Consider the following 15,491-nt stretch of genomic DNA (forward strand, 5'->3'; position numbering starts at 1 on the left):
CTTTAATCCTCACAACAGCCTTATGTGGTAGGTAACATTACCAACCCCAATGTCCAGATAAGGAAACTTAGGCTCATAGAGGTTAAGTAGTGGCCCAGTGACACACAAATAATAAGTAGTGGAGCAGAGATTCAAGCCCAAAAATATGGCTCCAGAGCATCAGATCTCAACCAGTACAGTGTGTGATGTTTAACTTAAGATTTCAGTTATAATATATATAATTTAAAATGTCTAAATCAAAATGCTCATAATTTCATATATATAAGTTTATAATAGATTTTAAAATACTGTAAAGTTAGCTTTCCCCATCATCAAATCCAGATGGGTGCTGTAATTTTAATTCTCTTTAACTTTTTTATTTTTCACTTTGCTGAAATCAGCTCTTTCCTGAAGCCTTCCTTTTCACCGTGGTGGCAGACTGTTCCTCTGGGTCTTCTAGGTCCCTCATCTTCTCCCTCCATCAGTCCCTGTCTCTGCCCCTTCTTCCCACTCTCTAAACATTGCTATTCAATCTTTATGACACTGTTCCTTTCTCTATCTATTCTCATTTAGATCCTCAACAAATCTTGTGGCTTTAACTGTCATCACCTACATATATCGACCTTCAGATAGTTTAATCAAACCCCTTCTCAAATCTCTGACCAACAGTCATTTCTGTGGTTGTAACCATTGCCACATAATCATGAAGCAATCCTTCAGTCTCTTAACATATGATACATACAATTGTAAAATCTCACTGCCTAATTTCTCCTGCATCAAAGCAGATCATATCCTGAGATGTCTTCAAGAAGAGTACTCTCCTAATTCCCAAAGTAACTTGAAGTTAAATTTTTTTCTTCTCTTTCACTTCTGCTCCCACTGCATAGAGTTGTTAAAAGAAGGAAATGAGACTGTATGGGATTGTCAAACAGATGAGAGCAATTGTTATTGTTATTTCTCTGTCAGTAACCTAGCAGATCTTACTAATTTGCTTTGTGCATTATGTTGGGTACATAATGACTGAGAGTCTCGCTTCTGGAGCAAGACAGCAGGGTTCAAATTTCTATGTCTCAGTTTCTCTATCTTGAAAATGGGGAAGATAACAGTACTTCTCCAACTGGATTACCTTTAAATATTAAATCAGTTAGTGCCCATGAAGTGATGTCCTTAGAGTGGTGCTTGGCACTTAATAAACACTTAATAAATGTTCTGTTTTCCTCAACCTTTCCGTACCTTCTGCCAGCTTCCTAGTTTAAACTTCAGATTTTACATGCTGCAGCTCAGAGGTCTGAGAGAACCCCTGAGTGCATCGCTGCTTTCATTTTACAGAACAGGGACTTGGAATCAGCAAACAACACAGATTGTATAGAGTTTCACCTTGAGGAGGTGAAGCCCCAGTCTCTTTGGGCCAAACTCTACTCAGTGTCTCCCTTCTCTGGCCTCTCCTCGCTCTAGTCCATCCTATGCTGTCAAGAACCTCAAAAGAAAATTGTTTCCAATTTTAAAAAAGATTGGTGGTTTCTTGTCCATAGAATTCAAGCGGATTTGTTGAGATTCTCCAAACTGTACCCATAGCCTACTATTTTAGCTTTTCTTCTTTGTGCTATGTTAAAACTCTCCACGCTGCCAAACTGTTCCAAATCATCCCTCTCTCTTCTTGGTTCTTACAGTGCTTATGGCAAGCCTCCACTTACTGCATGCTTCATTTAATTACCTTCATGCAGAATCAGAAGGAACATGAGCTCAGAGTCAGGCAGACTGGGGTTTAAAATCCACACTCACGCTTACAGTGTGACTCTGCAAAGGTTAACTAGCATCTCAGAACCCCGTGTCTTCCTCTGTGAAATAGTATCTCCCGGAGTGTGCTGTCACAGGTCCTGGCCCAGAGCAAGCTTTTAGCCAACCTCTGGTTATGTGGTTGATAGTATTAGCATCAGTCGTAATTTCCACAGTGACAGTTCTACTCTTTTCCATGTACACATTTAAATAATTTAAAAAATACATAGCTAAATAATGAAGTTGAGATTTCTTGTACTAGTTAACAGAGTGAATGGCGAAAGACTATGTAAAACACTACACAGACCTGTTAACGTTTTGAAATCTTATGGTATCACATGAAATTAAGCTCCAAAGCCTCACTATGTCAAATACCCATTCAGCACAAGGAGTAGTAAGTCTTAAAGGTCTCTTTTTAGCAGTTCAGATGCTGATCTTTTATTTGTAGGGTGCAAATGCTCTTGTCACATACACGATCATTAGCGGAGCAGATGACAGCTTCCGCATTGACCCCGAATCTGGAGATCTGATAGCTACCAAGAGGTTGGACAGAGAACGCCGTTCCAAATATTCCTTGCTGGTTCGTGCAGATGATGGTCTTCAGTCCTCGGATATGAGAATAAATATCACTGTCAGTGATGTGAACGACCACACACCCAGGTTCTCCAGGCCTGTGTACTCTTTTGACATCCCAGAGGACACGACCCCAGGTAGGTGCATGCCCTTCAGTGTATTTTGCCAGGATTACCTTTGACTACAATTACGGACTGTTTTGGCTGCTCTTAAATTGTGATTAGATTTTACCATATGCTGCTAGTATAAATGCTGGATTTTTAAATGTTTTAATTAACCCACTTTGCTACAATTCCCAAGGACATTTCTAGACTTTTGAGAGCAAATGAGGGTAGCCATTAATCTGATTACTAATTACAGGTATTTCTGTTTCTGAAAGTACTTGTGCCATGCATTGTTAACTTATCTGGCAATCATTGTTTTGATACTAGGTTCCAATTTAAAAATTTGTAATGATGAAATTATTATAAAATGTCTAATTTCTAATTTCTAGTGATGATTATTCTACTGTATATAGAAAGAACAAAGAAAAACATATGAAAAGCTGTGAATGCTGGTTCTAACACTTAACTATGTGAACCAAGGCAATGAATTCATTTCTCAGCTTCAATTCCTTCTTAGCACAATGGAAACAACAATTCCTATTAGAATTAGAGTAAGGGTAATTTAGAAAACATGTATGAGTTTGCTAACGTGGGGCCTGAGGATTAGCGGGTGCTCGATGAACGTTAGTAGAACAGGACTCCTGAATTATCACCTTGCTTTCTTGAACATATTATGTTGTGACTGTTGAGTTTGAGTGCTCAATATCCATGCTTTTCCTGTGTGGGTGCTTCATCCCCACTATTGGAGATTCTTATCTAAAACTGAAATTTTATTCTGAATTACATTTGGAATGAGTTTGCTTAATAAGGTATATATTTTAGAAACTCATTTGACAAAGGAATGAAACATTTATACAAGACTACTTCCCACTGCAGTCTTTTCCCCAAGATGAATTGTGTATGTCCGCCATGAAATTCCCATCACATTTACGTCTTGCCTAATTATAGCAATGGCCATATGAGCTGTCAAGTGGTAGCCCCTCAGCACAAGTCTTGGTTACTGCTTGGAATCCCCAGTTCCTGATATTAGCAATGGGCCCCAATATATGCTTACTGAACTCATCAATGTTTTTATGAATTGGTAGTGCCAGATGGAAAAATAATGTTAGAAGTAATGTTAATTCCTCAGAATATTTTCACTGCAACATACATATGATCTAGTGGACACCTAATATGCTACCTACTTTGTTACTATTTGGGAATATTGGTATCAGTGTTAATGTAGAAATCTACAAAATGTTGTGTTCATTATACTTTCATACTGATTCTCTAGTTAAAATATTTAACTATACAAATAATTTTTTGGTGTCATATATATTCTCTTAGCAATACTCACTCTATCCTATTAATTTCAGACTATGAATTTATTCTTTTTGATAGGTTCTTTGGTAGCAGCTATTTTAGCTACAGATGATGACTCTGGTGTGAATGGAGAAATTACATATATTGTGAATGAAGATGATGAAGATGGCATTTTTTTCCTGAATCCAGTTACTGGAGTCTTTAATTTGACTCGAATGTTAGATTATGAAGCACAACAATATTATATCCTCACGGTTCGAGCTGAAGACGGTGGGGGACAATTTACTACCATCAGGGTTTATTTCAATATACTAGATGTAAATGATAACCCACCTATTTTCAGCTTGAATTCATATAGCACATCTTTAATGGAGAATCTACCTCTAGAATCTACTGTTCTTGTGTTTAATGTTACTGACGCAGATGATGGTATGTACTTTATTTTATATACTTAAACTTTATTTAAAATGGCATCAGATTTATATCGTATTTATTTACTGTATGCAGCTGTCACAAAATTGCATTTTGTAAATATAGGTCCAAAGTCAAGGAATAGGTTTATAATTTAACCATGGAGGATTAAAATATTAAGTATTTTATTAGTTAAATGTTTATTTATAATAGTTACACAGCATGCATTGTTATCATCTTTTAAACTTTATCTTCCTTTTTTCTCCCTAAATGTGTGACACTATTGCAGTTTAGTAATGTAGAAGTCATGAAATAGACTTTTCGATACATTTTGTCAGATAAATAAAAATATTTGCTTATGCATATTCTTTTAACATAAAAAGGATAAAATTTGGATGTAAAAGAAAAACCAGAGTCTCAAAAAATACTTAAGAATTCATAATTGGTTTTGTACTTTTGACTGAAAACTGCTCATAGTATCTTAATAAGCTTTCATGCTTTGACTCAAAGGGCAGTCTCAGATCTCTTTTAACTTATGCTATATAATCAAGTTGAGCTTTTTACATTAAATCTAAACTTTAGTGTTTTATTTTTATTTATTGCAAAAGCATTTGACAAGCTTTATTTTAAAATATGAATCTCCTGGACTTTCTTCTAAGACCTATTTTGGAAATACACATATCAGATAATACAACCATAGAGACAGCATTGTACAGATTATCAGTCTTTAACTAAACCGGAAAGTTAATACCTTAGTTTTCCCTTCTGTTAGATGCAGTGAAATGCTCTTTCAGTTGAGGAAACAAGAGACAGTATTTTAAGAGGAAGTAAGTCTCTAGCCCAAGGATATGTCTCACGACATAGACATATCAACCTTAATTTAGAATTTCCTGGTTCTTGCTGACTTTAATGATTTGTGTAATCTCAGAACACCTTTCCGTTTCTATACTTAGTTTCCTTCCAGGATTGTCTAGAATTGCCACTTAGAAACATACAAGAGGCAAAAAGCACAATATTTTATGTATCTTTCAATTCACAAAATTAGAAATTATTTCTTTAGAGTTTATTAAGTGCATTTTAAAGTTTCCACTCTTATTTAAGCACAGTTAATATTGGACACACATTTGTCAAGTATAGCCATCCCTTGGTAACTACAGAGGACTGGTTCCAGGACCCCTGTTGATATCCAAATCTAAGACGCTCAAGTCCCTGATATAAAATGGTGTTCTATTTGCATATAACTCAAAACATCCTCCTGTCTACTTTAAATCATCTCTAGATCACTTATAATACTTAATACAATGTATATGCTATGTAAATAGTTGCTAGTGCGTGGGAAATTCAAGTTTTGCATTTTGGAACTTTCTGGAATCTTTTTTTTCCCCAAATATTTTTGATCTGCATTGGTTGAATCTGTGGATGCAGAACCAGCAAATATGATGAGCCAACTGTACTTAGTGTGTACCCAGTCCTAGCCTAAGAATGTTGTATAATCTATTTCATGTACGTGAGTCCAGCTTTGAGATTGGCTCCAATTAGACATTTATATACAACTGAGATTAATCTCTACTTTAACTTGATTTCTCTATTATTATAAACTTAATTAGTCTGCCTGATCCCTGGATATATATATATTTTATTTGTCCATGTGGCTGGTCCTGACTTTTCTGTGGTAAAGAATTATCTGCCAGGCTTCTTTGTGATTTACTTATTATATATTAGAGAGGGCCCATTGTATCACAAGATTACTTGCAGCTCTAGAATAAATTTCACTTATCTTTATACCTTAAAATGTAGAGAACGGGGAAAATAGCAAATAAGAAACTTTGTGCAACCTCCTGGAATATTTCAATCACGTATATGCACAGAAATATATCAACCATTGACTTCAGGCTACTTTTTACGGATTTTTTTTCCTTTAATTGTTTGATGTAAAAATTTCAAGCAACATTTTTCCATTGTTTTCAGTTTTGAATAGTTTTATCAGTGTAATTTCCTGTACCTTGACCTAAAATGTAGGACACAGTTTCTATTCTCTCTGAATTTCAAGGATAATGATAAGACTGAATAAGGGTAACCTTCTTTGTTTAAAATTGCCAACTCAGTTACACTAAATAGTTCTGAATGTATTTCACAGTGTTATTTAGACATTTTTTAACTAACAAGTTCATTTTAATCTCTGATCAAGAGTCTTTAGATGAGATAATATTGTTATCTGCAATGAAGGTATTTTATATGAAAATAAATTTAACATTTTATCTGTATCTAGAATCTCTGAGTTTAACTAAAATTTTAGATTATATAATCACTTAATAAGAATAAAGCAAATATTTATATTTCACTGTGTTCACAACATTAAGTAGCATATGCATTAATCTCAAGGATTTCATGCATACAACTAAGAAAGTGTTACATTGAGGCAAACTACTATAAATTAAAGTTTCATAGAAATACTCTGGCTTTGATAATTATTTCATTATCCTAGGAATGAATTTGTATATTCTTCAAAATATTGGGGAGTTATAGAGTGTTTTGAGAAGAAAGCAATTCTAATTATTGATGAAAAAATTTACTTATATATGGTACGTACACAAGGCAGATCATTTGACCTGTGAATGGGTTTCATATTCTAGTGACCTGAAGACCTTGTTGGAACTGCTTCATAAACATTAATGCTATCTGCAAGCATTCCATGCGTTACAGCTGCATGATAAGTTGACAAGTACCAGTTCATCATAGAAATAATTAGCATTTATGGATTGTGAATAAATGTACACATTTCATTACAGAACTACATACGCATAGTTATGTGCTATATTTCCTGGGACTAAATTATTCTCAAGACTGAGGGGAAAAAAGAAACCAACACAACCACACACACACAATAAAACTGCCAGAAAGAATCATGTAACTAAACCACTTTTAGAACATTGAACGCAAATGGTTAGAAATAATGCACTGTTTTGAGTTTAAAGATCTAGTGGGCTATAAAAGCCTACTAAATTCAAGTCCCAATACTTATGAATAAACTACAGAATGTTAAAATAATATATTTACTGATTTATGATTTGGCTATTTGATGCAAGGAGCAGAGAGACAAAAAATAGCCTGAGCTCTCCATTTTTCAGGGTAGTATAAAGGTTCAGGGAGAATTTTGAGTTTCAATACGTCTACCTGTATTTTCTAGACATAGAGTGCATGCCCAGAGACACTTAGACTTGACAGGAAAGAAAAGTCCTTTTCTTTACAGTAAGGCCAATATAGATGGTTCCATGGCCTGTAATTGTAGCAGTAAGGTTTCAGTTCCTGAGATGAAAGCTGTTTCTTAGATGATGCTGCAATATTCTGTGCAAAAATAACTATATTTCTATGTGTATTTTCTCAAAGATAACGATTGCTGTCATCAGTTCACTTTAATGTTATTACCTGATATATTTGTCATTATGAATTTGAATATAAAATCAAATTTTTCTCTTTTTCATAATTCTAATTAAAGTTAACATATATTATTTCCTCCACTCAACTATCCTATCAAACTTTTTCCCTAAAAAATAGGCTGTTCTGCTGTTTACAGCAAGGCTATAAAATCTTGGTTTTATGTTCTCTTTTTGCCTCTGCAAGTTAACTGTTTACACCAGGAAGCAGCATACACAGTGGACCAAGGTTGTCCAGATCCTTGATTTAATTGCTTGCATTCTGGCTGATTTATGTAGAAATGCTAGGCCATCACTTTGTAGTTAAGTGTAGTTTTGTCAGTGTTTTTAATTTCTTTTGATCTTGGGCATGAAAGATTTCATATACTTGCATAGAACTAAATTTTATATCTTTGTTGTTTATAATAATATTTTTATCCAGATGTCTTCATAACTTTTTCTCAATAATAATTGTATCTGCATTTATGCCTCAATATTTACTGATAGATTTAGCCATGGAAAATGCATAAAATTTCCTTAGGGAGGAATCCTATTTTAAATATATCTATTTATATAGATATATCTATTTAAATATATAATATGTATTTTAAAATCTAATTACTTTCTCTAAGTAATATATCCATCTATTGCACCAGTTGATAAAACTTTTTTTTTTGCATCAGTTGGTGGAACTTTTCTTGCTCCAAACCTGTGGAATTTTAAGTCAAAGAGTTAAAGTAGGCTGTTGACCTTGTTCTAGCCAGATCTTAAAATTCTCTTTATCTCCTGCTGGTGAATTGACCTGTGGCCTCCATTAGCTTTATTTATTCATATTTTTCCTGATCCTCAGAGTCCTAAGTATTTTGAACTTTATAACTTCTGCTTTGTTCTCTTGTGAATAGTCTTAAATAAACTACAAAGATTGAAAGCCACAACTCTTAGTGAGGAGAAAAATCCTACCTTTTCAAAGCTCAACTCAGTCCTTGTTTATCCTTTAAATTTTTGTGAATAAGTCAGGGACTGAAAGTTATCTCCATAAATATTTTTCTCTACATCAACATATGGACAAAGGACATTAGATAAGAGACTATCAAATCACAGGAAAATAATAATTTTATCATTTTTTAAAAAAAGAACAGGCAGGCTCTGCCTGGTAGAAAAGGAAATCCTACTACTCAATTGAAAATTACGTTTATAAGGAACGTGATGAGTTTCAAGAAAAGACAAAATTTAACTCACTTATTCACAGAATCATGAGAAAGAGTATTTTTCAAGAAAAAAAGAGGTAATGGGTGACCAAATTATGCTAGAAGACTTTTGGCAAAGAGTCACCATCCTTTCTGACCTGAATAGCTAAAATTAACTTCAGAAATTTAGGAGCTATTTGTGAACAGTTTATGTTACTCTATAGATTTTCCCCAACAAAAGAGCCCAGAGGATAGCATCTTTATTAAGGATAGATTATCTAGATATACAATATGTTTTTTAGAAATTCTTATAATATTCCATAATTTCCCAACATCTTTATGATAAAATATTAAAATATACATGATATTATGGACCAGTGAAGGAAACACTATCCTGGGGCAGAAGATATTTTTCTATCTGTTTGCACTGCTTATCTGCTGTTTACCTTTAAATTCTTATTTATTTAGGAGGGAGGGAGTAATTAGGTTTATTTATTTTTAGAGGAGGTACTGGGGATTGAACCCAGGACCTTGTGCCTGCTAAGCATGTGCCCTAGCACTTGAGCTATACCCTCCACCCACTACCTTTAAATTCTTTACCAAAACAATAGGGTGGTTTATTCTACACATCATCTTTGTTAGAAAAAAATCTCTGCAATCGTTTTCTGAAATGAGGATTTATAGAAGATTTTTTAAAATTAAAATATGACATATGTGCCTGGGAAAACAGATAAACTATAATCTAAAAATAGCCCAATAATAAGGGAAGCCTTTATATTTGTATCCTTTCATGTGTAATTTTACTGCTAACATTTTCTTCAAAAAGTACTAAACACAGTAAATGTACATAATAAAATTTTGCAGAGAATTATTTTCTCAAAGGCCATTAGCCAGATGCTTAATAGGAATTAAAAAGTATTTATTGGTTCTGACAAGAAATGTAAAAGCAGACTTAAAGCATCCATGACTAATGCCATACATCAGAAAGTTTTATTACCCTTCTCTGAAAATTGGTGTCGGCCTCAATAAATTACTAAAGTTATAAATGTTTGGCTAATCGTATAGAGTGTGGCACTGTTAACGTTGAATTCTCAGGAATTATGTGACAGAAATAAGGAAATGTACAGGAAAATATCCGCTCTCTGGAATATTGTTTTTCTCTTTACTTTTGTAATTTCACATTTCAACACCCTAGTCAATAGCAGGCAGTATATAGATCATTTGTTCACCAGATTGTAAACATCTTTTCAGATCAAAAGCTAACAAGAAAAGAATTATGGGCTATGTATTATTACTTACAAAGAAAATTAACTGCAGCTAAATCATCCATAAGGTGTCTTTGGAGGCATCATATATCAAATATGCAGTTTCATTTTATAAAATTTTTGGTGCAGTTTAGTTTGCAGTCAGCACATGTTTAAGAAGATTTCATTTTTTCCCTTCCATTGCAGGCATCAACTCCCATTTGGCTTATAGCATTGCTTCTGGTGATAGCCTTGGGCAATTCACAGTTGACAAGAATGGCGTACTGAAAGTCCTCAAAGCTTTGGATCGGGAAAGTCAGTCTTTCTACAACCTGGTTGTTCAGGTGCATGACCTGCCGCAACCTCCAGCCTCCAGATTCACAAGCACTGCTCAAGTCTCCATTATTTTGTTGGATGTAAATGATAACCCACCAACATTTCTTTCCCCGAAATTGACGTACATTCCGGAAAACACACCTATTGATACTGTTGTTTTCAAAGCACAAGCCACTGACCCAGATAGTGGCCCAAACAGCTATATTGAATACACCCTACTGAACCCTTTGGGAAACAAGTTCAGTATTGGGACCATTGATGGTGAAGTGAGGCTCACTGGAGAACTGGATAGAGAAGAGGTCTCTAATTATACTCTAACGGTGGTGGCTACAGACAAAGGGCAACCATCTCTCTCTTCATCTACAGAGGTTGTGGTCATGGTACTTGACATCAATGATAACAACCCTGTTTTTGCACAGGCCATGTATAAGGTGGAGATTAATGAAAATACACTTACCGGAACAGATATCACACAAGTATCGGCAGCAGATAGAGACGAAGGTACCAATGGACAGGTTCGTTATGGCATCATTGGTGGTAATGCCAATCAGGAATTTCGGATCGATTCTGTCACCGGTGCCATCACTGTGGCTAAGCCTTTGGATAGAGAGAAGACCCCTAATTACCTTTTAACTGTTCAGGCAACAGATCGGGGCAGCACCCCCAGGACTGATACCTCCACTGTCAGCATTGTCCTGCTGGATAGTAATGATTTCGTTCCCGTATTTGAACTATCTCCATATTCTGTAAATGTCCCTGAGAATTTAGGGGCACTACCCAGAACAATTCTTCAGGTCAGTATATTTAAATAAAATAAATATTGTGCTCATTATAAGATGTCTAATTTAATTATAATGTTCATACTTCCCCCACCCTCTTCCTTACTCTCACCCATAAATAATGCTTACTTGCAGATATAGCAAATCTTTATTTTTATATATATATTTATATATATAATTGAAGTAAATATAATTATAATTTATATATATAATTGAATACATATATATAATTGAATTATATATATTTATATATATATAATTGAAGTAGGTTCACAATGTTGTGTCAATTTCTGATACAGCAAATCTTGAAAAAGACAGGTTTACAAAAAATTATACCTAAGAACCTAGTGATTTTCTTGTAGATTATATATTGCATTTCAGTTACATTCTTTTGTTTTTACTTGTGTTCCACACATTTATGTATTTGTGTATGTTTGACTTTTGTTTGACTATGACTGTAATATCTGCACATAGTAAGAAAATAAAATGATGTAAAAGTTTGAAAACTGTTACAAATGTTATTCTCCCTTCCACTCTTTACATATCTAACTACCTGAATAAAACTGTGGTTAAAAATTTTTTGTGAAGCCTTCCAAACATGCCATGTATTCATTTGACACCTACTTTTGTACAGATAATACATTGTACTATTTTAATTTTTGTACTTGAAACTTACAAACATGTCTCTGAAACCTTTTAATATTGGTACACATGGCTCTACCGCATTATTTTTAATGATACATTTTATTTCACCGCGGACGTTTTGTTAGCTGTACTCAAATTCATGACGTGTGTTGTTTTCTCCTGAAGGTGGTGGCAAGAGATGATGATCAAGGTTCTAACAGCAAACTCTCATATGTTCTGTTTGGTGGTAATGAAGACAACGCTTTTACTCTCTCAGCTAGTGGAGAACTTCAAGTAACACAGAGCTTGGATCGTGAAACGAAAGAGCATTTTGTCTTATTGATCACAGCTACAGATTCAGGTAAGTCTGTACTAACCTTGTTTGGCTGTGAAGAATTTCTTCATAACGTGTGAATGAAAGTATTTTTGTCTACCATTAAATTAAACAGTTGTTGAAATCTACTAATGTTAGCAACTCCCACTGTATCTATATCATTTGTAGAGCATACATCACTTTATGAAATTTACAGGTAAGTGGTAAAGGTCTAAGCTTATTTCAAACAAAGCTCTATTTCTGTAAGGCAGAATGTATCCCTGCCTGGCAGGCCACCCCAGTGCCTCTGGGGGTGACTTGATGCTCTACCACATGAGCCACAGGGCATTTTGAGTACTTCAGCTTTGAAAACATCCAGATGGTTCTGACTGGTCTGGAGATAAGAGAGTGGGTCCTGAGTTCTACTTCATCAGCTCTCAAAATTGTGAGTAGTTGTAATATGCATTTGATGAAGCCCCACAGAGCTCCAAAAAGAGTGTCAGTGAGAGCCAGGGTTCTCACTGAGGTGGCAGGGTAGTGGACTACCACAGAAACGCATTAGCTTTTAGTGTTTGGAAAGAGCAATCACATAAAGTTGTATAACACATAACACAAAATAAAATCTATTTAAAAAGGTAATGTTACTGCTGACCACTCCTTTGTTTGGCGTATATTGACTCTATTGAACACTTCTAATTCAAAACTGAAACAACTAAAAATGTGTTAAAGAATCTCTAGGCCTTGAAGAAAGTAGGTGTTGCTTAAATATGTGTTGAATTAATGAAATAATGAATCATTGATTTCCAAAAGTGTCAGAGAATTATGAAACATTGCCCTTATGTAACATTCATTTATAAAATTGTCACAACTTAGTATTTTAAGTATTGGAGACTTTAGAAATCTTAACAATTTTTTAAAAATTTGTTAAAATTGTTTTAAGCCAAGGCAGATTTATCGGAACCTCCAATGACTGAAGATTTTTATATATGTATATTCATGTAGACGTGTGGATACTGACATTGAAGAACAATTCTGAATTTTCAAATGAGCTGTTTTTACTGAGGTTGAAAAGTTTTTGATGAATGTAATATATTGATACTTATGTTGTATATGACCAACTTCAGAGGGTACACTTTCAGGTCACCACTTCTCATTAAAAAGGAGATTTTTAGATTAAGAGTAATTATAAATTTAGGTTACATATTCAGATGATAGTGCCACTGTTAATTGAGGTGGCTCTGTCTATGTATTATTTGCCATTTACTTTTGGGAGTGTAATCATCTGAGACTACTGGAAGAAGGCACTATTTTCTGTATATTTTTTTTAATGCGTGTCAAAGACCATGTTACACTTCATGCAAGCTATAAAATCCCAAAGAATGATGAAAAGAATGCAGTGTGCTCACCACATAAAACTTAAAGCAAGTTGATCCAAAACATGTTTTACTATGCATGCAAGACAGTATTGTGCTTTTTGCTCAGGAGGTAAGCATTTTCATGTGAAAAATACAGTCACTACCATACGCTCAAATCAATCTAGTATCTCAAGAGTCACCTGGAGAGAAGAGAGGTTGAAATGGAGTAGAAACTGGTTGAGAGTCAGATATTTAGAATCTAGATTTTACTACAAAAACACCCTAGTCTCAGCTTTCCTCTCCAGTTACTGGAAATGTGCAGTCAATTCTAGGCACGCACAGAAACAGAGTGTTTGTGGAGGTGATTTTACAGGGGGAGGAGGACCAAGGACCAGGAATCTGGTCTCTAAGGCATCAGTCACTGTTAAGATTTGCTGTACAGACCATGTGTCACACATAGGTCATCCCAGAGTGGGGAGCAGATTCTGACTGTGAGAATCAAGGGTGCAGTGCAGGGTGACCCAGGATGGGCAGGTAATAACCCACAGAAGTTCTCCATCAGAGGATTTGTACTTTGGAACATTCTAAGTCAAAAGCCATGGCAGAGAAAGAATGTAACCATGTAAACAGAGTCTCTGTTTTCAATCCAATAATCCTGAGAATTTAAAAATCTTTCTGTATACCTATGAAGCCTAAGGTGAAGGGGAAGAGAATGGTTGTTTTTTGATTTTTGGCTATCTGAGTGTTGCAGTTCACCAGGTTTTACAGATATTAATCCATTTCTACACATTCCTTTTCTTTAGTATCTCAAAGACTTAGGCATTTTTCTTTCCACTGTACTTTCAGTAAACCCAAGCTCAGAGTGGTTAAGTAATTTGCCCAGGATTACACAGCCAAGATGTAGCAAGAGTAGAATTTAGACCCTAGCATATCTGACTTCCAAATAAAGTGTATACTGAAGGTTCTAATGTGAAGGTAAAGTAAAAGTTGAAAAATATATTAATTTCCAAAATTCTTTTATTTACAAAGTAAACCCAGTAATATTCTATTACTATAATGATAAAATCTTTGAATTTGAATTGATCTTGATTTGAATTCTGGTTCCATCATCATCTTATTCCTGATTCAAGCAAAATGTATTATCTCAATCTCAGTAACTTTCTCAGTGGGAGTTTATTACAAGGTTTAATTGATACAACATATGTTAAATTGCTAAATATGCCTAACACATAGTGTATATAATGACTCTAACAAGAACTGGGATCCATGCACTTAAAACATTTTAAAATTCTTAGGAATATTTGCCTTGTTCCTTACTCCATAAGTATTATAGAGCCTGTTAGGAGGAATTTCACAAGAAGGAGCACTGATATTAAGACAGTGCAAGAACCAAGGCCGGGTTCCAGGGAGCCAAACTATGTGCATTCCTGATGCCATCAGTCTCCATCCTGGGGAAAATTGGGGATTTATAATTCTTAATATAAAGACAAATAATGGAAATGTAAGTTTAATTTCTATGAAGGACTGTTGCCATTAAATGGAAAATGTGAAAACCAAGTGTATACATATTTGAGATAGGAGAGTTCTGAGTTACAGAGAGTGAAAATTCAGGTTATCAGTGAAATAAAAGTATTTAGAAGTTTGTTATTCAGGGTCTTAAATATGGTGCTAGGGAGCATGGTGGGAGGCATAAATGAGACTCAGTGGCACTGGTACCTCAGTCACAATATTTTTACAGTCCTGGAAATTAGAGAACTGATTGAACTTTGCCCTAAAGGGCAAATTTTTATGAGGGCATTTTTTTTTCTTTTTTTTTTTTTTTTGAGTTTCCCTGAAGTGGATGGGTGTTCCTGAGGCCACTGGAGTAGAAGTATTCAATTAGGGTCTGAAGGTCATTTAATATGGCTCACGCACAAAACAATCAGAAATTCTGAGGGAAATTGGAATAGACGATCTTAAAATTATTAAAATTCTTTTGTGGCGACAATTTTATATTCAGTTCCTCTGTACACTTTTGGTATCATGCATATCCATTATTACAGAAGAATATGAGAGTTTTAGATATCCAGCTTCAGAATCTGCAGTGTAAGCCTGT

At 34.6% G+C, this 15,491-nt stretch overlaps 1 protein-coding gene across 1 annotated transcript in view; it reads left to right on the top strand.

The window, feature by feature from the left end:
* FAT4 (FAT atypical cadherin 4) overlaps window positions 1-15,491 on the top strand; it is a 156,678-nt gene that overhangs the window by 75,572 nt on the left and 65,615 nt on the right. The window contains 4 exon segments of the mRNA XM_032463083.1: window positions 2,204-2,465; window positions 3,813-4,163; window positions 10,197-11,119; window positions 11,915-12,089. Coding sequence (XP_032318974.1) covers window positions 2,204-2,465; window positions 3,813-4,163; window positions 10,197-11,119; window positions 11,915-12,089 — 1,711 coding nt within the window.

The sequence above is a fragment of the Camelus ferus genome, chromosome 2 (assembly GCF_009834535.1).
Source record: "Camelus ferus isolate YT-003-E chromosome 2, BCGSAC_Cfer_1.0, whole genome shotgun sequence".
Taxonomy (NCBI): domain Eukaryota; kingdom Metazoa; phylum Chordata; class Mammalia; order Artiodactyla; family Camelidae; genus Camelus; species Camelus ferus.